Source organism: Sinocyclocheilus anshuiensis, unplaced genomic scaffold, assembly GCF_001515605.1.
Source record: "Sinocyclocheilus anshuiensis isolate Anshui unplaced genomic scaffold, SAMN03320099.WGS_v1.1 scaffold999, whole genome shotgun sequence".
Classification (NCBI taxonomy): Eukaryota; Metazoa; Chordata; class Actinopteri; order Cypriniformes; family Cyprinidae; genus Sinocyclocheilus; species Sinocyclocheilus anshuiensis.
The window spans coordinates 799,579-821,685 of NW_015544197.1; the positions used below are offsets into that span (position 1 = coordinate 799,579).

At 41.0% G+C, this 22,107-nt stretch overlaps 1 protein-coding gene across 1 annotated transcript; it reads right to left on the minus strand.

Moving 5' to 3' along the window:
• Positions 1–5,086: 5,086 nt before the first annotated feature.
• On the minus strand, positions 5,087–8,313 carry LOC107696747 (B-cell lymphoma 6 protein-like). Its single transcript, XM_016497228.1, has 7 exons — positions 8,288–8,313; positions 6,561–7,529; positions 6,063–6,247; positions 5,811–5,978; positions 5,593–5,723; positions 5,377–5,514; positions 5,087–5,281 (listed from the first exon to the last, which is right to left on the minus strand). Exons 1-7 carry the CDS (start codon positions 8,311–8,313, stop codon positions 5,138–5,140), a joined length of 1,761 nt encoding a protein of 586 aa, XP_016352714.1. The 3' UTR covers positions 5,087–5,137.
• Between the last annotated feature and the right edge of the window lie 13,794 nt (positions 8,314–22,107).

Consider the following 22,107-nt stretch of genomic DNA (forward strand, 5'->3'; position numbering starts at 1 on the left):
TCTTTCAAAACTCGAGGACAGCCCGTTTTAACCGTCATGTGGCGTTCCAAGTCATTTCGTGCTCAGAACTCGCCCATGATGTCAGCAAAACTACGTTTTGGAACAGCAGAGTATATTTTATTACGATCAGTTTTCTCGGTTTTGTTTGTCTGCTCGTGTTTATCACAAAAGCTTGTTTCAATTACTACCCTGTGGCATCTGAAAATCACTGTGGATGTCTTTACTTAAATCATGAATTGGGTGTATTGATTCATATACACTGAAACAGGGCCGTCCTTAGCTGATGCGGGGCCCGGTGCGAGGTAGGGTGCGGGGCCCCTCTCGGTCCGTTTGCCACGGGGACCCCTCAAGCGCGGGGCTCCGTGCGGCTGCACCAGTTGCACCCCTAAGGACGGCCCTGCAAGAACACCAGACAGGTTCCAATGGTTCTAGTCTGTTTTCAGGAGAAATGCATGAATGAGAGCTTTGACATGGAGGATTGTTGCTCTGAGCTGCACCACAGCAAAGTAAGTTTAGAGATGGACCTTAGGAAGTTTGTCAATTATTTAATGATTGGCGAAATGTGAGCTTTAGGTAGCTTGTCTTGATGGCCTATTGCCTTGTCATTTAGATGGATGATCGCATTGCTAAGGGTTCTGCTCTAAACTCCTTACTCAACGAGCTGTTAGAAGAAAAGGTAGTGTTTTCTAAATGGCTTTGCTACTTGTTTTTCTTCAGTGATCCATGTTTTTCTCTTGCTTTTAGATTTCTACTAAGAGGAACAATCATTGGATACTTGGCCCTGAGGACCTCAACGATACTCTTGTTTATGATTTTGAGATTGAAGAAGCAGCCTGAGCTTTTGTGTTAATGCCTACATGGTTGTGCTTTCACCTGTGAATAAACATTGTGGGTGAAAGTGTGGTTTTTAATAACTTCATCAGCTAATAGTAACTTGTAAATAAAGTGTGTATATATTTACTTGCATTGCCTCCCTTCTGTGTGTAAACGTGTATAAGTTTGACTATTGTGAGGTCCTCACCATTCAAAATGATCCTTTCTGAAAAAGTGAAACTGTTGAACACCAACTAGTGAGTCAGCATTTAGTAGTTTAAAAGCCCTGACTAACATAGTGAAACAAACGGCTGTTTGTGTACAGCATATTTTAGGGACAAATGTATACCTAGATGTGACCTGAACTGAAGAAGAAAAAACAAACATTTGGGGGTGTCCTCATTTGTAAAAAATAAAATTGAAACAATGTAGACAGTTTCAGTTAGGATTAGGTTATAGCCAGTATATATGAGAACAATAGAAGTTTATTGAATGGACCATTTTATATAGCTAAGTAAATGTGTGTGTGTGTGTGTGTGTGTGTGTGTGTGTGAGTGAATCAGGTTTTGCCTGTATTGTCAGGAGCACACTACTGTCCCCACATAGAAAACTTTCACAAAGTTTGAAAATGCGGAGAGGTTTGGTTTAGCAGATAGACAATGCTGGCTCAGAATAAAACCAATAGAAGTCAATGGAAATTCCCCTCCACAGTAGAAAAAAAAAATGTATGTCTGTTGCATTCTGAGCTATATTGTTGAATTTTTGTGTTATATTGGTTTTGAAGGAAGCAAAAGAATTTTGGGCCTGTTCCAGAGTAACACAACAGGATCTGATACGTTTATGGTTTGTAATGCAGTTTTCTGACCCCCCCCCCCAAGAATGGCTTCTATGTTGCAGACTTGCACTATATATGGCCTTGTTGTACTGATTAAAGTTTTAGACGGATGAAGTCTTCAGTCTGTATAATACTAGAGTATGTACAGTATAGTACTATAATGTGCGCACCATTGGTCTGAGCATTAGTTGTGCAGTCAATATCATTTTGGCCAATGGTTTATATATCAGCATGTTGAAGTGGTATAAATCTGGTTGTATTTTAGATGGTGCGGTTTGTTACCTGTTGATTGAATTGGTAGTACCTGTATAAAATAAAGCACATCTTAATGAAAACTCTATAGCTGAACTGTTCTGCAGTTCTAAACTCCTACTGTGGTTCATTAATTCTTCAGTTTACTCTAGTCCTGTTTAAGGAATTGATACAACAAATGTATGGAGCTTCCAGCATTGCTTTTCACTACCCCAAGCTTGTGGTGTTTTGGTTCCCTGCTTTTTATCTTGACTCTCTAACAATTCTGCTATTGTTGTAACATGCAAGCCTTCCCATAACGCTAAGCTTAATGTGTTCACCTGCGTAAACATGCCATAGTCTTGTCTACTGCAGATGTGGCCAGAACAATGTCCATAATGGAAGATGCCTAAGACAGTGCTGCAGGGAGATAAGAAAGGACAGTCGATCGTCCTTGCAGTGCCAAACCAGGTGTAACCATGTGTCTCCCCACACATGTCCCAGAACTTGTGTTGGTGGAAGAGTGAGGAAACATCTCACAGCAAGAACTGGCAAATCTGGTGTACAGTATAGTACTATAATGTGCGCACCATAGGTCTGAGCATTAGTTGTGCAGTCAATATAATTTTGGCCAATGGTTTATATATCAGCATGTTGAAGTGGTATAAATCTGGTTGTGTTTTAGATGGTGCGGTTTGTTACCTGTTGATTGAATTAGTAGTACCTGTATAAAATAAAGCACATCTTAATGAAAACTCTATAGCTGAACTGTTCTGCAGTTCTAAACTCCTACTGTGGTTCATTAATTCTTCAGTTTACTCTAGTCCTGTTTAAGGAATTGATACAACAAATGTATGGAGCTTCCAGCATTGCTTTTCACTACCCCAAGCTTGTGGTGTTTTGGTTCCCTGCTTTTTATCTTGACTCTCTAACAATTCTGCTATTGTTGTAACATGCAAGCCTTCCCATAACGCTAAGCTTAATGTGTTCACCTGCGTAAACATGCCATAGTCTTGTCTACTGCAGATGTGGCCAGAACAATGTCCATAATGGAAGATGCCTAAGACAGTGCTGCAGGGAGATAAGAAAGGACAGTCGATCGTCCTTGCAGTGCCAAACCAGGTGTAACCATGTGTCTCCCCACACATGTCCCAGAACTTGTGTTGGTGGAAGAGTGAGGAAACATCTCACAGCAAGAACTGGCAAATCTGGTTCGGTCCATGAGGATGAGATGCACTGTAATACTTAAAGAGGCTGGTGGCCACACAACATACTTACTGCGACCTTTGTTCAGGAATGCATTATTCCATTTCTGTTCATCAAATGCCTGTGAAATATGTTCCGTTTGCGTCAGTTGTTTAAAAACATTTACACAAGAAATTTGCTGGAAATAAAGCAGTTCAGTGCGAGAGGATGTTTCTTTTTTTGCTTAGTTTAGAATAAAGAGGCTTTACACAAATGTTAGACATAGAAATCCAATACTTTTATTTTACATTCATCTATATTTTACAGTAAGCTTAATGCGTTTTTTTTTTAATTATTTTACATTCATACATCTATATTTTACAGTAAGCTTAATGCGTTTTTTTAAAATTATTTTAAAAAAGCCCAATCCCAAAACAAGTCCTGAAGATGTATAGCTCACGCAATGAGTTGCATTTTTTTCTTGAAGTGTGTGAAAAGCATTTATAAAGCACACATGCGCACACACTCGCGCCGTTCTTCTGTCACAAAAACATTCTCACACGTTTTCACGCTCAAAAAGGGAAAAAAGGACACGTCGCCCTTCAGTTGTACCTTAGTAGAGCTGGACTGAATGAAAAGAAATTCAGACACCATTGAGAAAGGCACCTTGAGTACACAGTGTATACACAGACGAAAAGAAACGAAAGACAATAGTATAACCTTTTAACGTAGTTTCTAGAACAACAACAAAACTGTAAACCTTCACTTGCCAAAAGAATATAAGATGTAAATAAATCTGAAGCAAAATATCTCCTTGGTCATAACATAGCAGTACCTTTTCTTTTATTATTATCATTATTACTTTTGAATGCATATGTTACCATGTAATTCTAGATCGGCTCTGCCAGCAGAGAGCAATCTTGATGTAAAGTAATTACACTTTGTCACAATATTTATGCAGTTGCCTACATAGTGAAAGTTTATCAGTGGCACCCCACCTCATGCATGTTTTCCATTTGAGAGAGCAGTCAGCCATTGTTCCCAAAAGTACACGACAAAAACCAAGAAAGATATTCAATGCTATAGTCACAGTTAGGAGTTCCTCTTCCAAGAGGTCGTTCCAACATAGTGTAACCTGTACATTTATATATAAAAATCTATAGAGACACAATTCTTTGCTTTGCGAGAAATGTTTTGACTTAAAATATTCCAACCTCAATCAAAATCCCCAATACCTTCAGAAAAGTTTTGTTTTTCTTTGTTAGAAAATACTGTATTTTCAAAAACCGGATTTAAATGTTTTACATTCCATCCTTCTTCCAACAAAATAAAGCTTTTTTTAGTAACTCAAAATGTAAAAACACTCCCAACATTAATATATATATATATGTAAATATAAACAATAAAGTGACTACAAGAGACCATATTGTGGTTCTATGTTCAAATGTAGAGGAAACCCGTTTAGACTGGCATTTTCTTGCCAGTTTTTTTTTTCTTTCTTGTCCGATTAACACAGTGTGGCACTAAAATTTTGAATGATTGTACAAGTCAGGTCATATAATGCCATGGTCAGGTCTGCCCCTAAGTGCCTTCTCAGCATGCCTTCGTTAAGTCGGTCGTTAGGTCTGTTGAGGACATGCGATACTGGATCTTGGTATTGGTGATTGCGCCGTGCTTCTGCCGCAGGTGTAACCGCAGCTGACTCTTGTGGCGAAAATGCAAGTTGCATTTCTCACACTGAAAAGCAAATGTGAGAACAGCGTTTAGGGTGAGAATGAACACTTTTGCACTTTACAGATACAGTTATGCTATCACTCTGTATGTGCTTACATGATAGGGCTTTTCTCCCGTATATATATATGTGTGTAAATATAAACAATAAAGTGACTACAAGAGACCATATTGTGGTTCTATATTCAAATGTAGAGGAAATCCGTTTAGACTGGCATTTCTTGCCAGTTTTGTTTGTTTTTGTTTTTTTGTCCGAATAACACAGTGTGGCACTAAAATTTTGAATGATTGTACAAGTCAGGTCATATAATGCCATGGTCAGGTCCGCCACTAAGTGCCTGCTCAGCATGCCTTCGTCAAGTCGGTCGGCAGGTCTGTTGAGGACATGCGATATTGGATCTTAGTGTTGGTGATTGCGCCGTGCTTCTGCCGCAGGTGTAACCGCAGCTGACTCTTGTGGCGAAAATGCAAGTTGCATTTCTCACACTGAAAAGCAAATGCGAGAACAGTGTTAAGTTAGGGTGAAGATGAACGCTTTTGCACTTTATAGATATAGTTGCTATCGCTCTATATATGCTTACATGATAGGGCTTTTCTCCCGTGTGTATTCGCAGGTGACTTTTCAGTGTCTGCAAATGGCGGAAACGAGTGCCACAGATCTCGCATGGATATGGCTTCTCTCCGGTATGAATCAGGACGTGAGCCCGAAGGTGAGCAACCTGTGCAAAGAGATCATGTTGGTCTTCCAAATATCTTTTTCTATAGCTGCACAATTGACTGTAACTCAACGCACTGACCTGCACAAATCTAGCGCCGCAGGTCTCACACTTGTATGGCTTTTCTCCTGAGTGAATTCGTGTGTGGGTTTTGAGGTTAGCTGGTCTGTTGAACTGAGCTCCGCAGATATTGCATCTATATGGTTTCTCTCCTGCAGCATAAATGAAAGGAGGTTAAGCAAAACATTGCAAGTTTGCAGCCAAAATGACATTTGTAGCAGCGGCTGTTTATTTTTTACCGGTGTGAACTGTTTTGTGACTGGCAAGGTTTCCCTTGTAGCGGAATGCTGCTTGGCAACGGTCACATTTGTATGGCTTGTCGCTGTGGACCTGAAGCGTGTGGCGTTTCCAGGCTTCCTCCTCTGCAAACTTGGAGTCGCATTCATTACAAAAATATGTTCCATTTTCTGTGAGGCAAAGGAGAAATGGTTTTAGGTTGGTTTGGAAGACGCAAACAGGTTTTTAGGAAACTATTTAGAAGTGTATCTCACCACAGCTGGAATCGGAGTACTCCGAGTGCATCTCAGACATTTCCTCGGCCAGACGCGAGGCGGATGTGTTGGGACAGACGTCAGAGTGCTGTGGAGACTGGGAGCCACAGGACGAGCATTTTAAATGGCTCGTGTAGCGCGAAGAGTGGCTGTCGCTGTTCCTCTGTGATCCCTCTAGAGTTCTGCTGAGGAAAACAGCACATTTTAGGTCTGCAGAGGAATTCACTCTAATTTTTATAGGATATTGAATGAATTTCACACATTTCTGCTAAGAGGTAAATCCTCTGTGTGCTTTAAGAGGATTGGAATGGATGAAGAAAAATTCAATCTGGCTTTGTGGAGGTGGTGGGTGGAGAACCGTTCCACAAAATACTCACAAACCTGCAGTTCTGAACTTTATTGCATTGGGAAACAAGATCTTCTAATCGGTTTCTGTACACCGAGGATGACACCTTTTTGGCTGTTTAAGAGAGTCAGATTTCCTTTGGAAAAACTCACCTGTTGATGATGTTGTTGAGGCGACTGGCCTGAGGCACAGTGAAGTCCTCGCCTTGCTCGCTGATCTTTGTTGTCGCCTTCGAGTCGGGATGTTCAGAATCGACATGGTGAAGAAAAGCAGACAAGCCCGGCCTCTGCGGGGAGTGCATTCCAGGGTCACGAGGACTGGTCTCCTCCTCCTTGGAGCTCTGATTGAGAACAATGAATTTGTATTTCTTCCAGTTACGAGCTTTAGGGTCTTGAGTACCTTGAGAGGTTGGAGGTTGCGAGGCCTGCGTGAGGGCAGCATTTTTGCTGCTGCTCGATTCCGTTGGGGAATTAGGCTGGCAGTCTGATTTGAGGGGGCTCTGAGGGCTGCTCATCAAGGTTTTGCGTCCATTAGAGGATATGCCCATGGAGTAGTGTTGGTGGCTCAAATGTTCCTCTGCCAGGGAACTTTGCTCTTTCCCAGTCTCCCTCTGCTGCTCCTGGGCCAGGCTGGTGAAGCTGTGCTTTCTGGAGCTCATCCCAATTGAATGGACCACACCCTCCAAGGTCTCCCGCTTCATTTCCTCATCACTTCCCAGCTCTCTCGAGGAGTATGAGCCGGCATGGCAAGCGGTTGAGCTCCCGCCGGTGGTGCTGCGGGTGAAGTCGGCCAAGATGGGGTTGTTGCCATCAGCCGGCGAGCAGTTTTTGTGATGGATGATGCCTCCCTTTGAGAAGTCTGAGAAAGTGTTTTTGGTGTCTGTCAGCTTGCAAAGAGGAAAGGGAAAACCTTGCATTGGAAACTGGCTGTAAAGGTACGAGCTGTTAGGAGCGTTGACCCCGTTAAACATGCAGACACCATAGGGTCTCCCATCTCTGAAAGTCGCTGACCGTCCAGGAACGTTTTCCAGCACCTCATGGGGTCTGTAACTGTGAACGTCTCGAGGTAAAAGCAGGGGACTAACCAGAAAGTCCTCTCTGGGAAGTTTGATGGAGGAATCACTGCATGGAAAAATGGAGCAAATTAAAAACATCTGCTTTCTGCTAGGGCTGGATGATATGGCCAAAATTAATATCACGATATATGTCCCTCTCTCTCCGGTAGGTGGCGACAAACGATGCAAATATGTAGTTAGAGAACTGAAGTACATCCACGTGTAGTTCTGTCAGGTCTGAGAATCATTTTGCTACCTAATAATCTTTTATCTGACAGCATTATCCTTCAAGTTCACAGTTATAATGAACTTTTGGGCTCTTGGCGAGGTTAGTCACAGAAAAAGGTATATTTATCTTAATATGTACCAAGTTCACTGAAATGTGCATTTACACAGTTCTTGCCATCTGAAGAAAATTACTTCTTTCCCTGCGATTTTAAAGTCTTTATGTGTGGAGAATAAACTAGAATGAGTCATGGGGAAAATGTCGTTAGGCTGTTTATTGCAGTACTGTGGACCGATACACTTCACGATTGAGGAATGAGTGTAATAACAGACAAAGTGGAATAGTCAACAAACACAACCCAAGAATTGTTAATACATATAAGCGTTTATTTTTTTTAATAGATTCATTTTGTGAAAACAGATTTTCTGCTTTCCTAAGTTCAGATAGTCTACTGAATGATTCGCCTCAGATGGTTTTCCCAGTCACATCTGGCGCCTTGACACAAATATAGTTTCACTGGACGCCTTTAAATAGTTAGGCGAACATTTCTCACATGTTGAACATGCAGTATTGCAGATTCTGTTTCCATTTGAGCCTACATAACGTTAATATCCCCGGCTGTCATAGTGCCAACACAGCTTAATCAGCCCATGACTCTTTTAATGCTCTTGTGTGAGGAGGCAAACGCGCAAATGACCTGGAAAGGGATCGGGATTTTAACCACTGGACAAACAAATAAAAAAAATCACACAGAGACACAGACAGACAGACAGACAGAGTAAGAGAAACCACCATAACACCTGAATACACCAGCTCTTTAGATCCCTTTCTGAAAATGTTTTCTACTGACCCGAATAACTTTTCTACCCACTCTGACTTCATGTTCTGAACAACTAGTTTTATTTCGGCAGTTCTTTAAGAAATCTGAAGTTTTGCGTCCACGAGATGTCACCCAGAGACCGTTTTGACGTTCAGCAACACTAAACGACACCGACAACACCTGCAACTCGCATATCAAGTCATGTAATTTCCCCGGCGTTTAGCATCTTAACTCACTATGACCGTATAAACAACGTGAACTTCACGAACACAGAAAAGTGTGATATGGCAGAGCACACGCGCTCTCTGTTGAGCTCTTATTTGTCTCGCATTCTTGCTCTCAGTTTCCATCTTATTAAGCGTTAAATCGTATTTAACACTTTTACCCTATGTAACTGAACGCCATTAAATGTGCTCACTCCAAGAATAGAGCCCGATCCACAACACGCAAACAGCGGACGGAGATTTATGAGCCACTCGCTCAATGCCAAGCAGCACTTTTTTTTTCTTCTTCTTTTATGTCTGTTTAACCATACGCATACACATCTTTCGAATATGGTGCGCTTCTGACGAGAGCATTAAAACTTATTTTAAAATGGAAAAAAAACAAACAAAAAAAACATACATTTAAAAAGAAAGCGCATGACTACAGAGAAACTTGTGCAGGTCTGCTGCGCTCATGCCGTTACAATTGACAGCAACCGTAGAACTATACAAACTTTTCTGTTGCATCTCTACTGCCAAACACTGGCAGATTTTGCTGAAATACCATCAAATGTAACACTCAATGCACTGACAAAATAAATAATAATAATGATAATAATAATAATAATGACAATATCAATGATGACATTAATGGGTCTCTGATGCGTTACAGAAAAAAAATATATAACGTTATATAAAACAACACATGGCAAACACGCTCAACAACTGTACAACCAAATCAGAAACCATCTCTAAGGACAGGATGTGATTTTATACATGCATACACACTGAAAACACAATGTACACGGCTTCTGGCACAGGACAACAAAACCAAAACGTCAAGAGAAAGAGCGAGCGAGAGTGCAAACTCCGGTTTCTGAGCGAACTCCGGGTTTTAAAATATGCATTGAGAGAAAAAGAGTGAAATCTGTGAATGCCTCGGTTAACGCTTCTGTCTTTGTATTTGAGCATACACTGCACAACCCCTGGTTTATAATCCTATCCCCCATGTGCTATTTAGTCAACTTTGAAAGCGGTCTTGTTCTGGGGGGAAAAACGCGCACCGCGTCTAAATTTTCACCCCTCTGCTGCCTGCACATACTGTTTACAACCCCACGATCCCGCAGTGAGGACTGACAGAGCAGTGTGGTTCATGCAGGACGACCTAAACTGTCAAAAGTATTTTCACTAGACAGACCCACTACATAAACACTCTGCTCTAAAAACTGTCCGCAAAAACACCTAAAAATCAGCCGAGATAAACATTTAACCATAACATCCAATAAAACCGTCTTAATGAACGTGTGAGTAATGGCAACAGCGCGCCAGAGGAAAAGAAGGTAAAAAAAATCACCTGGTAGTGCTTTCCTAGAAACTTCTTGCATCACCACTTCTAAGAACCCCAGTTCTAAGAATCAGAAGAGCTCAATTCTCGGAATTTGAGCTGGCGACCATACCATTTTTAGAGGACAGGGGAGTGTTATATTTTGCCTTAACTTTGCGTTTCTTCACTTATTGTCAACATTTTAATTTCACACTTTTGTACTTTAATAATGAACTACTGTGGTTTTGAATTCGATGTTTAAGATGTAAGTTAAAGCTTCAAATTAGCGTTATGATCAAGAAAAACAGTTGAATTCAGTGTTTGATTCCTCCTTTCACATGGACGCGTCCAGACCGAGACGGTCACGTGGCCAGAGAAAGTGGCTTACGTACGTTGTCTCTTTAGCCCAGCCTCAAAATACTCAGAACTAATTTGCTATTCCGTGACATAAGCAAAGTGTCCATTCGTTGCCTTTCCCTGTTTTAAACCCACGGCCATAACCTAGTCTATACAGAACATACCTGGAGCGCTTATTCACACGGACACAATTTGTTTATTTATCGTTTTTTTTTTCTTTTTTTTTTCTGTGAAATCTTTTTCCTAATGTTATATATTCAGTGCCGTGGACCTGCTGGCCAGTGTGCATATGGGTTTGTTTGACCGGGATTATATACATATATATAGGCTATATATATACATGAAGAGATTGTGCTTGAATACGGGCTTTATTTCATATCCGGAATGTCGTTAATTTATTAGAACTCTTTAGCCCAGCCTCAAAATACTCAGAACTAATTTGCTATTCCGTGACATAAGCAAAGTGTCCATTCGTTGCCTTTCCCTGTTTTAAACCCACGGCCATAACCTAGTCTATACAGAACATACCTGGAGCGCTTATTCACACGGACACAATTTGTTTATTTATCGTTTTTTTTTTCTTTTTTTTTTCTGTGAAATCTTTTTCCTAATGTTATATATTCAGTGCCGTGGACCTGCTGGCCAGTGTGCATATGGGTTTGTTTGACCGGGATTATATACATATATATAGGCTATATATATACATGAAGAGATTGTGCTTGAATACGGGCTTTATTTCATATCCGGAATGTCGTTAATTTATTAGAACATTTATTTGATTCTACCTGCTTTGTTCCCGTCGTGGTTTGTCTGTCACATGTGTATATAACCGGTAGTAGGCAACTGACGAGCTGCCCTTAGTAACGGTTATCTGGCAAATAACATGTCGATAAATGTGTTTAGAAATCGATGTATTTAATGGCGCTTGAGAGGAGTATTGATGAATATGTATTTGACTTGTTAAGGCGCTGTTAAAAGCCACTTCGTTTCGGAATTGTGTCAGGAGGCAGCTGAGATGAAAGTAGAACCTCACAGCGCCGGTGCGCTTAGTCTTGTTAAAGATGCCAGTGACAGGCATAATTGACTGACGAATTAATCTCGTTCTTACGCACAACTCCGCATTGCTAAACCATTTTGTGAAGCCGCGCGTTCTGTACGTATTATCTGAGGGGTCACATTCTCTGCTGTTTAAGTATCCGCTGAAGACAGCAGCACACAAAAACAGCAGTTCGTACAAAACACTTGTTGTTTAGGCCCACGAATATGCTGTTATTATTGCGTAACGCCTTATTTATTTTTCATGTGTTAAACTGTTATTACGTTACGTTCTGCGCAAAGGCTGAGTAACTGTTCTTTAAAAGTGTCGAAACCTCTATAAACTGGTCACTTGAATGTAAATTGAAATTAACCTGCAAAATGTCAGCTCTATTCACAGGTTAACCTCAGGCTTCCGTTTAGTAGCCTGTAGGTAACGCACATTAATTTATGAATTCATTTTAGTATTTTTTAATACCTTGTCCAGACAATGCTGCAAAAACGTAAAAAAAGTTCTGCATATTCTGACATTCTCTAATAAAAAGTTTCACTCGTCTTTTTTAAGTTAGTTATTTTTATTGATGGCTAAATGGACATCTATTGTCGTTTATTCTGCCATCTGGTGAGGCTGTGTTTTTGAGAAGAGGCTGTGTTTTTGAGAAGCATCTGTCAGAAAGCATAAGGAGGAGACGACATGTCTGTGTTTCTTTGGCATGTTCTCTTCCTCTTCCAAGCGAACATGCTTCTCACTTTTCCCCCCGCATCTCTAATGTACTACACGCGTACATTCTGGTCCAAACGCACGCCAGGCGTAGTGTTTTTCATCTAACTGCAGAAAACACTCGCAAAATCTCTGTATAGCCTCTTTAAAAGTCTAGGACGGTGTCTTGAGTTTTCACATTCAGAGACAGCAGTAGTTACTGCAGCGTCCCTTGAGACACAATATCACCTTAGAATCCCTGATAAAAAGTAGTTAAACTGATTCATCGGATGTAATGGATAAACAGCGGTCAACATGAAAAATGTAATATACGTCAATTTTTCAAAGTTCTGTTAACACTGGCTATAGGATAAAGACTTATGTTTTTAGTACACATATACCATTAGCCTATATTTTAGGGTTAGATATATCGTCTCTGATGATTTATCACACGTTCTTGCTTTCCTGTGATTTATTATTTTAAGGTAAAGTGCTGATTAATACTGTTGAACAACATGAACTTAATATGTGAATATTCCCTTGGGGCAGTTAAAATCTCACATTGTTATTTCTACTGCAATTAATTATATGTAATATATGTAACATGGACTCTGGGATGCAAGGAACTTTTCCGCTGGGTTGTAAATTTTGGCTGGCTTGTAGTTTTGGAATTTGTTTTGCTCTGGACATTTTTTCATCTCGGGCCTGTTTGCTGCAGCACAGGAGTAGATTTTGAGATAATGTTCTTTCATGCTGGTGTGTCAGCATGAGTTTGCATTAGAGTCATGATGAAGATTGCTTGTAAAATTGTTACTGTGGGAAAAACTATTAACTGCGTAGAAGAGGTTTTATACTATTTGAAGCTTTTTCCTGCAACACACTGAATTTGCTTTTGTACAAAAGATGTTTATAATAACCATATGCTATATTTGTGATTTGCTCTTGTGAATTGTACATGGATTTTTTTTTATAACTGTGCTTCATGAAGTTCCTGTAGATCCATATTGACAACAAGAATAAAATAGTTTTTACTGAATATTGATGTCAAGTCTTTGATTTGCTTGCTCTGAAACTCTTATGTGTGTGGGCATCTATCTAAGATGTGAATACATAATCAGAAAATATCAGCTGAATATTCATAGTAGAGGGAGTAAGAACTTGCTTTTTTATTTTGACACATTTTTAATGTGTCATAATCACTTTTACTTCTGTTCTGTAAAGCTAACGGTAACTGGACAGCTCTGACCTACATATACTTTTTTACATAACTATCACCTGTTTTAAGTTTGAGCAGTCAAGAGATATTTGTATCAGGATATTTGTATGTTTTTATTTATTAATTAATTTATTGAATTTCTACCTAATAGTAGTTTCTTTTTAGTTCTTCAAGGCAAACAATTAGGGGGAAATGCTACAAGTAGATATTAATATTTGTGGGAAATGCAACAAGTAGCAGTTTTGTAGTGAATGGTAAAATAGTGTTGTGTAAAGGATGATTGATAGTTAAAATCAAGCCACTTGGCAAAATCACTAACTGGACCTTTTTTAATCTTCATTACTTTATTCACTTCAGATTTACTCAGCCGGGTTTGAAACGTCGACTGCCGAGTGATTCGCTTTCTGACTTGCTCACCTGGGTAACTTTGTTTGTGGCTCCAGCTGGGGGGAGCTGGTCCGTCCTCCCTTGAGTCGTTTATACCCTGACACAGAAGGAGCATCTGTTGGGCTGTGGTGGAAAAAAGGAATAATTTTAGTGCACATGTTTCCCCCACCCCCTAACAGATCCAGTGCTTTTGTCTGGATTTAGTTGGTGCCTCTGTACATTTTGCAGCCTTAATATTCTGCTAATTATTCGTCATAAATGACAGATTTAGGCTTAATGATTCTGATACCATGAAGACCAAAAGACACATTATTCATCAAGTACTGGACCTTAACTTGATATCAGTTTTACTGATACACTTTGTCTGTTTATGACCTAATTTCTGTGATTGTTGTTTACATGTTTTTTTTTTTAGGTCCACATCCACGTGTGCCATTTATCTTTCAACAAAAAATGACACTATACTTAAAAATGCATGCATCAGGGCAGAAAATATATAATAAGTATATTTAATAAAAATGTCTTAGCAGAAAAATAATATTTGACAACTCTACTTACTTAAAGGGGTTTTCTTTTTCTGCTTGTGTGAAGAGGGTTTACTAATTTTATGAACAAATCAGAATGTAAATAACCTAAAGTGAAGAAGATCAGGTTTGTATTACCGTTTTTCCAACTGTTCATCTCTGACTCAGTCTTTTTGGGTTTCATTAGTGTCTTGCTTTCTGCTTTGCATAGTGCTAATGCAAACATTTGATGTAATTATATGTATTGTGAGGGGAATTTTTTGTAAATCTGTTGGATAGCATCAGTGTCAACATTACACTGTTTGGGCACATGAAATGGTTGAACATCAACAGAAAAAAACCCACTGCTGAACTCTTGTGACACCATAGCGTGACTCAAAATAAAAAAATTCAAAGTAGTGAGATGGAGGTCAAATCAAGAAAGTGAAAAAGTGACAGAAACTGACATATAATTGGAATTAATTCTTGACCTTTTTTCTAGCTATCATGGTTCCAATTGGTACACAACTGATTCTCCTTTTTTCTGTGTTATTCTTCAGGTCACATGTTTTTAACCTGTTTTTATTCTCACAAAAACTCATCCTAAATGTTGCCCCCTCCCCCATACCCCTCAAAATATAGATGAAATGTGTTCACATAATTAATGTGCTTTTACACTTGCAGCATGTAAATATTGTCTTTGATATATTCAGTAATATTTAAGGCATCTTGCAAGAATCTGTAATCTTTACTAAAAATAAATCTTTACCTCATAATTACCCTGAAAGAAATGTGCCGCTGTTGTTGAAGTGTATAAAACAGGAAAACATGTTCCAAAAATAGTTTGCCTCTGTGCTACCTTGGCTAGTTGTATATACCCCGGATTGTGTGGGCTGATATTTTAGATTAGAGGTGGAACATGCATACAAGATGGAATGCCTCTATACTTTCTTGTGAAGATCATGCCTAGGTATTCATAATAGAAGCATAAAGCGACAACAAGAATATTTTTGACCTTCTCGTGACAGCCCACAATGTAAAATTTAATTTCAACAACCCACATAAAATGCATTTAGTGTTGTGAAGAAGCAGAAGTCATTTACTTTCTTCAGTTTAACACTGATTGACCTACTTTGTTATTTTGGCCTGAGGAGAAAATTGAATCAACGTAATGAATTGATTTTACTGACCCAGTAATATATTTTGCCAGTTTTGATTCAAGTGTGTTAGTTTAGAGAACATCTACTTGTTGTAGATGGAACAGGACAGCTTAAGACAAACTTCTCTTGATGGATTTCTCACAACAGGTCAAATTTAGCAGAGATTCATTTTCGAACGCATTCAAAATATTTAACGCAGGGGCGGAGCTTGGGTTGATGGCAACCCCACTCAAAACTGCTGCTTCTGTCTTTTTTTTTTTTCTTGACAAGAACTGCATTTATTTATGTTGTCAGGCCATATGTCAGTAAAACGCTCCGGTTACTAACGTAACCTCGGTTCCCTGAGATAAGGAAACGAGCGTTGTGTGTATGGGGAAAACTCCTGTTTTACTCTGTACTGAAGCCTGATTTGTTCACGTTTGTGTAGCTGCACAAACCAATGGCACTTTAGCCAGCCAGAAAGGATGGAGCCGACCTGTATATAAGTTGGCTCGCAGCGCCATTCACCAGATCATTCGACTGAAGCCACAGTCATCGATTCGCGCAGCTTATAGCGCGGCAAGTGACATAATAAGGATGGAGCCGACCTGTATATAAGTTGGCTCGCAGCGCCATTCACCAGATCATTCGACTGAAGCGACAGTCATCGATTCGCGCAGCTTATAGCGCGGCAAGTGACATAATAATATAAGTGAACTTATCTTAGGGAACCGAGGTTACGACAGTAACCGGAGCATTCCCTTTCGAACGTTCACGTCACGTGTGTATGGGGAATGCGTCCATTCACGCCACGCTATGAGCAGATACAGGATCTCCTGCTCTGCGAGCCCAGTCTTGGAGCACTAACAAGGACCCCTAAAAACCTGAGCACATTGCGCCCCAAGCTGGCAGCAGAGAGCTCTAACATAACCACTTTGCCCAAGGGAAAGAGTGGAACATCAAACAGACAGAACTCGCGCCTGCAAAGCAGGGACGTCTAAGTTATAAAATCTGGCAAATGTGGATGGCGATGACCAGCCGGCGGCCGCACAGATCTCACCAATAGATATTCTGCTGGACCACGCCCAGGAGGAGGCCATCCCTCTTGTGGGCCCTCACACCTATAGGGCATTGCAAACCTTCTGATGTGTAAGCCAGGGCTATTGCATCAACAATCCAGAGAGAAAGTCGCTGCTTTGTGGCCGGCAGTCCTTTATGGCGGCCTCCGAAGCAAACGAACATCTGCTCAGACTGCCTAATCAGGCTAGAGCACTCCAGGTATACTCTCAGAGCCCTCACAGGGCAGAGCATGTTTGGACCCTGCTCACCATCTGTAACGGGGAGCGCCAATAGGGAGATCTCCCGAGCTCTGAATGGAGTTGAGAGCACCTTAGAAAAATAACCATGTCTTGGTTTTAGGACGACCCCACAGTCATTAGGCCCAAACTCAAGACACGAGGTGCTGATCGACAGCGCTTGCAAGTCGCCCACTCGCTTAACCGACGCCAAGGCAAGGAGGAGGGCAGTTTTAAGCGATAAGGGCTGCAAATCGGCCGAGCTGACTGAGCGGCTCAAAGGGAGGCCCTCTTAGGGTCCGCAGGACTATAGACAAGTCCCAAGATGGCACGGTCTGAGGGTGAGGAGGATTCAGCCTCCGTGCACCCTTCAGGAACTTGATGATCAGGTGGTTCCTGCCGATTGAATGGCCAGCTTCGAGAGAATGGTTCGCTGCGATAGCTGCCACATATACTTTGAGTGTGGATGAGATTGCGCTCCTTATCCAGCAGCTCTTGCAAAAAGGTTAGCACATGGGACACGTCACATGATATCGGGTCCAAACTCCGTGCAGAACACCAGTTAAGGAAGACCGACCATTTTTGGCTGTAAAGCCGTCTTGTAGACGGCACTCTCGCCTCCAAAATGGTATTGCTTACTCTCGCTGGGAGCTGATTAAGCTCCTGTCGAGGCACCATACATGAAGGCTCCACAGCTCCGGCCGGGGGTGCCAAATCATGCCTTTCGCCTGTGAGAGAAGGTTCTTCCTCAGCGGAATGGGCCACGGGGCTGCTGCTGAGCGCTGCACTAGCTCCGGGAACCAGGCCTGGTTCCTCCAGAGTGGGGCCACTAGTAGGAGAGAGCACTTGGTCTCCCTGACCCGCCTAACAACCTGAGGAATCAGGGCGATCGGGGGAAATGCGTATAGGCGAGCACTGGGCCAATCGTGGGCCAGAGCATCTCACTGTATCGAGAAGTATGTTGGGCAGGGAGAGTTGTTTTCTGAGGCAAAGAGGATGACCTCTGCCCTCCCGAAGACTGACCAGATCTCTTGAACCATTTGAGGGTGAAGCACCCATTCACCCGGGGCTACCTTGCCTCTGGACAGCATGTCTGCGCCAAGGTTCAATCTGCCTGACACATGAACCGCCCTTAGCGAGAGGAGTTCTTTCTGTGCTCAAAAGACGAGGCGAAAAGCCATCCAGCAAAGAGTGTGTGACCTGAGACCGCCTTGGTGATTGATATAAGCCACCACCGTCATGCTGTCCGACCGGACCAAGACGTAGTGCCCTTTCAAGGCTGGAAGGAAGGTTTTCAGGGCTAAAAAAACTGCCAGCATCTCTAGGCAGTTGATATGCAGGCATTGCTCCAGGGCTGACCAGGAGCCGAATACTGGATTGCCCTCCAACAGGGCGCCCTAACCCGAGTTAGATGAATCCGTCGTGACTACCTTCCTTCTGGAGGTCAGGCCTAACCTCATTCCTGTTTGGAATAGGCGAGAGGTCGTCCAGGGAGCCACAGCCTTGATACAGCGGTGGTCTACCCTGACAGGAAACTGCCCCAGGCACCAGGCGTGGGGTGGAACGCGGGCTTTGAGCTTGAACTGAAGGGGCCGCATGTGAAGCAGGCCCAGAGGAATCACCGAGGTGGCAGCTGCCATAAGGCCAAGCAACCTCTGAAAAACCTTTAGGGGGCGTGTCGTCCCCGGTTTGAGAGACGCCGCCAATCGCTGAATAATCAGGGATCGTTCCGGTGTAATCCATGCCCACATTTGGGCGGAGTCTAAAATCATTCCCAGAAAGACCGCTCGCTGTCTGGGTAACAAACTGACTCTTGTGCGGGTTTATGATCAACCCAAGGCGCTCCAAGTGGCTGAGTAACAGCTCTCAGAGCAGCCAACTCCCGTTCTGACCTGACTAGAACCAGCCAATCGTCGAGGTAGTTCAAAACACGGATTCCCATCTGTCTCGGAGGGGAAAGAGCCGCGTCTACGCACTTCGTGAAAGTGCGCGGGGCCAGAGACAGTCCAAACGGAAGGACTGTTTACTGATAGGCCACTCCCTCGAACGTGAATCTCAAGAAAGGTCTGTGATGGTGGACTATGTGGATGTGAAAGTATGCATCTTTCAGATCCACAGTCAAAAACCAGACCTCGGGGCAAATGTGCGCGAGGATCTGTTTTGTAGTTAACAGATTGAACGACCGGTGCATAAGCGCCTTTTGCAAGCAACGTCTGCACCTTCTGTCGGAGAACGAGTGCTTCGTTGTCCGGAACAGAAGTTTGATTGACGCCTCTGAAGCGAGGTGGCCTGCGGGTGAACTGGAGCAAGTTACTTTGTCGAATTGTTTTTAAAACCCAACTTGACACTCCCGGAATGGCTGCCCAAGCCGTGAAACGGGAGGCGAGAGAATTTATTTTTTCGAATGAGAGCTCACCGAGAAAAGACGGGGAACTCACATTCACGTGAGTGTGAGAGAGAGAGTGTAGAGGAAATTTATTGCATGTGGGTCCGCTATCACAGCGGTAAAACATTCGGGTATGTACTGCACCTGCAGGACGTGACCCGCTGGAAACGAAACTCCATTGCTCAGAGGTGCTCGGAGTAATGGAGAATGAAAGCGAGCTGTTTTGCCGGGCGATCCGGCCGAGATCCGATCACTCAAGGCCCAGATCCTCCACCGCCTTTGACAGGACACGGATGAGTTTGGTGTCCGGCTTCGGCCTTGGAGCTTGAGAGGGGGGAGGGACTTCATGCTCATCGCCGGAATCTCCCCTTTCTGTATCAGATACTGCCAAAGACCATGGAGCCAATCGTCACAAACAACAAAAGAAAAAAGTGGAAATCAATAACTTGTGCAGCTCAATGGATTCATATATATTTCCTATTTTAGTGTTTGATAACTTTATTCAATTTCTGTATATTTCCTACTTGCTGAAGGGCACAGGTAAATATGATATTTATTATAATGGGTTTATGTAAAGATTGCTTTAAGTTCACTTAAATTAGTTGTTATTTTTTAAAGTCTAATAAATGTTCAAATTGATAGATGGAAAAAAACAAAAAAACAATTTCATAGTGACATTAGTAGCATTGGTATCAGTGATACTCGCCTTCAGTCATAAAAAAGATATCATTAAACAAATATTAAAAATATACTGTCTTTAAGTTGTTTCTACATTAATTTGAAGATTGAATGTGAAATTATTGCAATATAAAAGTATATTTAAAAACGTTAATGTTAGGTGAGATTAATCGCGATTAAAAAAAGTGATTAATTTTTTTGAACGATTAACAGCACTATTTAAAACATTTAAAATTCTTATATAATATACTCCGAATTCATGCTGATTTCATATAGTTTATATACCAGTTATATACAATTTTTACATATATTTTTAAGTTTTTAGTCTTCATATAGTAATTAGCATTGAAGCAGTTTTGTAAAAATTTTAATTTTTAAAGATTTTATTTATTTTGTCAATACTTTTGTATTTTTTATGATTAGGCAAAACTACTAAAGTTTTTCTTTTGAAGAATTTATTTATTTATGAGCCTTTTTTTCTTCATAGTTGTATTACACCGACTATATGCACCCCAAAAGGTACATATAAAAATGAATTTTAATACTTAAATATTTTAATATTGTATTTATAAAATGCATTTTTAATGTATTCATGAATAAATTAATAGATAGTATAAAAACATACGATTGGCCCCTTACTTTAATATATAGTTATGGAAAAAAGATTCACCCTGAACTAAGGTGATTTGAGGTTTTCTGCCAAATTATGTTGGTAATTATTTACAGCATCACTTGGATACTTTTTCCCAACCTTCCCAACACATAACTGCTGCCTTCATGATAAAAAAAAAAAAAACTCCCTTTCCTTAATGGAATCATAAGGATATCCACCCATCTGGATCTGCCGCCCCACTAAAAACACCCCAGGTGTTCGCTAACCAACAGGGGAAATTCTCTTAAATAGTTAGGGCCCTTCTTCACAACAACCACCGATTCAGCACTGCCAAACAAAGAGCATGTTGAGCTTCAAAACAAAGAGCAGTGTCAACTTTATTTCAATCCACTGGAGGGTTGTTTAAGGCCCTCCGATGTGGTTTTGCATAATACAGGCCGTAAAAGCATCCAGGAGTTTGTAGAAAAATGTGTAATTTACCATGGCCCCCTGCAGTGCCCAACCACATGCACATGAGATAATTACTGCAAAACCTTGGCAAACTTTTAACCAACGAATTCCACACAAAAATAAATGACCCACTTAGTAAAGCTGGGTGGAGAAGGGGAGCCTTGATCAATACTCTGTGTTACATGAACTACTGAGCTACTGAGCAACAGGCACAAATGACGTGACATTAGGATGACATCACTGGGTTGTTCCTGGGCCACTTTGTGAAGGATTTCTGTTTGTGTTAGAAAGGGAAACGAGCTAGTGATGACAAAAGTTTACAAATACTTATTCTTCTGTATGAGTCTGAGACTTTTACTACTATTCCAGTCTGTCTGATCGGCAATAACAAGCGGCATTGGCAATGACCGTCTGTTCTGTTTCAACTTTTACTTACAAGTTGTAAAACAACTGTCTGATGATGCTGAATGGGCACAATGTGCTGGCCATTAACATTAGCCTGAGTGCCGGAAACCACCCCACATTCTTTTCTACATGAGCGGCAAATTTTTACCCCCATCTGATAGCAAATTTATTTTAATTTTTTTGCCAGCTTCAGCCTTCATTGTCAGCGAAGTCTTGAGCCAACCATGTTCATCAGAGGAATGATGCAACGGAGCTGTAACACGGTGCGGATCTGCTGTTAGCAAGTGCACTGAGTTCCTTTTAGTTCTTTAATATAAAAAGAATGCTTTTGGGTTGTGAATAAAAATTCTAAAGGAAGCCTTTTCTTTTCTAAATTTCCATAGAGAATAGAAGACATGTCACATGGATAACCAGTTTTTAAGATCAGCAACTTAATGCATAGTTTATACTGGTATCACACTTTACTTTTTTGTATTTATTTTATATAAAACGATATATACATATGTGTGTGTAGGGCACAAACATCGAAAAATCTAAATATCTTTTCTGCAGTACCACATCAAAATAATTTTACTTGCAGACAAAATGTGACCTCACAATGTCAGAAAGACATTTAAAGCACTGTTGCATCATGTAAGACTGAAATATGAGCAAAATTGTAAATTTAGTATCGTGGCACTGATAAAAAATGTGATTACAATATAGTTTCTCTGTATATGAATATGCTGTTATACAATCACTGAATTCCCTCTGTGCTATGCTCAACGATGCAGGAAATTATTTTGGTATTTTTTCTCTATTCAAATTATACTACAAGTACACTAATAATCTGCCCTTATTTTAATATAGATTTTATAATAGTCCGCATTGTAGGAAATTATATCATCTGTAAACAGAACTCTTAGTCG